This window comes from Pyxicephalus adspersus, chromosome 12 (genome assembly GCF_032062135.1).
Source record: "Pyxicephalus adspersus chromosome 12, UCB_Pads_2.0, whole genome shotgun sequence".
NCBI lineage: Eukaryota > Metazoa > Chordata > Amphibia > Anura > Pyxicephalidae > Pyxicephalus > Pyxicephalus adspersus.
Genome location: NC_092869.1, coordinates 48750174 through 48751698, shown reverse-complemented (window position 1 = coordinate 48751698; position 1525 = coordinate 48750174). Strand labels below are relative to the sequence as shown.

At 49.8% G+C, this 1525-nt stretch overlaps 1 protein-coding gene across 1 annotated transcript in view; it reads right to left on the bottom strand.

Moving 5' to 3' along the window:
• GCH1 (GTP cyclohydrolase 1) overlaps window positions 1-1525 on the bottom strand; it is a gene marked incomplete in the record, with an annotated part of 18812 nt that overhangs the window by 8317 nt on the left and 8970 nt on the right. The window contains 1 exon segment of the mRNA XM_072427508.1: window positions 601-656. Coding sequence (XP_072283609.1) covers window positions 601-656 — 56 coding nt within the window.

Here is a 1525-nt window from a genome sequence, read left to right as displayed (position 1 = left end):
GGCTGGCAAGGTGCCATTTACCGGGAGCCACCATCTGATCCCAATGCCCATCTGAACAAGCCAATGAAATAGGGAGCCATCACCATCCATAATACAAATACATAATGGTGCCATAGCTAACGTTCCTTCTTTTCCTTCCTTGGTGCATGATGCTCTGGGCGGCTCTGTGTTAAGTGATGCCCATCCGTGGCACCAACCCAGGAATGTCCATTCAAGGGCCACATACCGGCCCTTATGTATACAATTGTATCTTTCATTCTGCATGTTGGCTATCTGAGAAGACGATGGGCTCCATGGGCTTCTCCTCGCCAATAATACGCCGGCGTTCCATTCCCCACATACAACCATCACCGCGACTGCCGCTGTCAGCGCCACCACTAATGAGCTCGCTGTTTCATGTATTCCGGGTAAAATCAATGCCAACTCATTGTAAATCCCATTTCCTTCAATGTGCGCTATCATTACTCATTATTTACACAGAAGCCATCCGTCAACCCGCCATGAATGGAGAATGTCACCAATATCACCGCCCGGCGCTTCATCCTTTTACCAAGCTGATTAATTGTACAAATAAATGGAAATAAAAGGCAATCTGCTTACCTGGCCAGCTTGCTCAGCCCCAGCACTTGTTTGTTCGGTAGATAACCTATGTGCACCTGCAAAGAGCGGAGGAGGGGTCAGGGGGTTCAGCAAGCAAATAATTACACAGAAGCAGCAAAATGTACAGACGGCTCAATAGAACCCATTCAGCTTCCGCACCTTTATGGCGGCGGCCCGTTATTACCTTTATGTGTAATCTCTGCTGAGACATAATACTAAGCCGGGGCTACAATCATTGCTGCAATACACAAAAGCAATGTCTCTGCCATAATCCGGGGAGCTCCAACCTTCTATAGGGATCTTACAATCTGTCCTACCCAGATCTCCAATGTGGACTACAGAACATCCGCCGAGTGATGGAGAGCCAGGGATTTCCCTTTCATCAGTCCTTTCCTTTTTATAAATTCTTTGTTGGGTCTCCGTGCAGCCACTTTATGCCCTTCAGTGATGGTGCATGGCATTATTCTGGGCAGATATCCTGATAACAGCGGATAATGTGCCCAGGTGACAGCACACAGGTACAGAGAGTCACACCTGGACTGTGCACGGGGTTATGGACAATGACAGGGGAGCAGAGGACTCCCCTGTCACTTCCCTGTATTGCTGCCAAGCAAAGTATACAGAAATCTATCCGTGTCCCCAATCCTTGTACAAGGGCTTTGGCCTCCTTTAATCTTGCAGTTGCAAACCGCTGCCGCTAGCTGCGCCCAGCTGCGTCTTTACCACTCTGAGGTTGCCAGCGGTTGGAGCTGAGCTTTGCTGCAGTTCCAGGAAGGTAAGGGATGGATCCACCAAGGATTGCAAATCACTGGAACCCCCTGGAACTGCAGGAGCCTGCACAACGAGCTCAGCAACTCAGCTGGGAGACTCCACAGGAAAGCCAGAACGGAGTTACTGCTGGAGCTGACAGGGGAGTTCAGCGCTC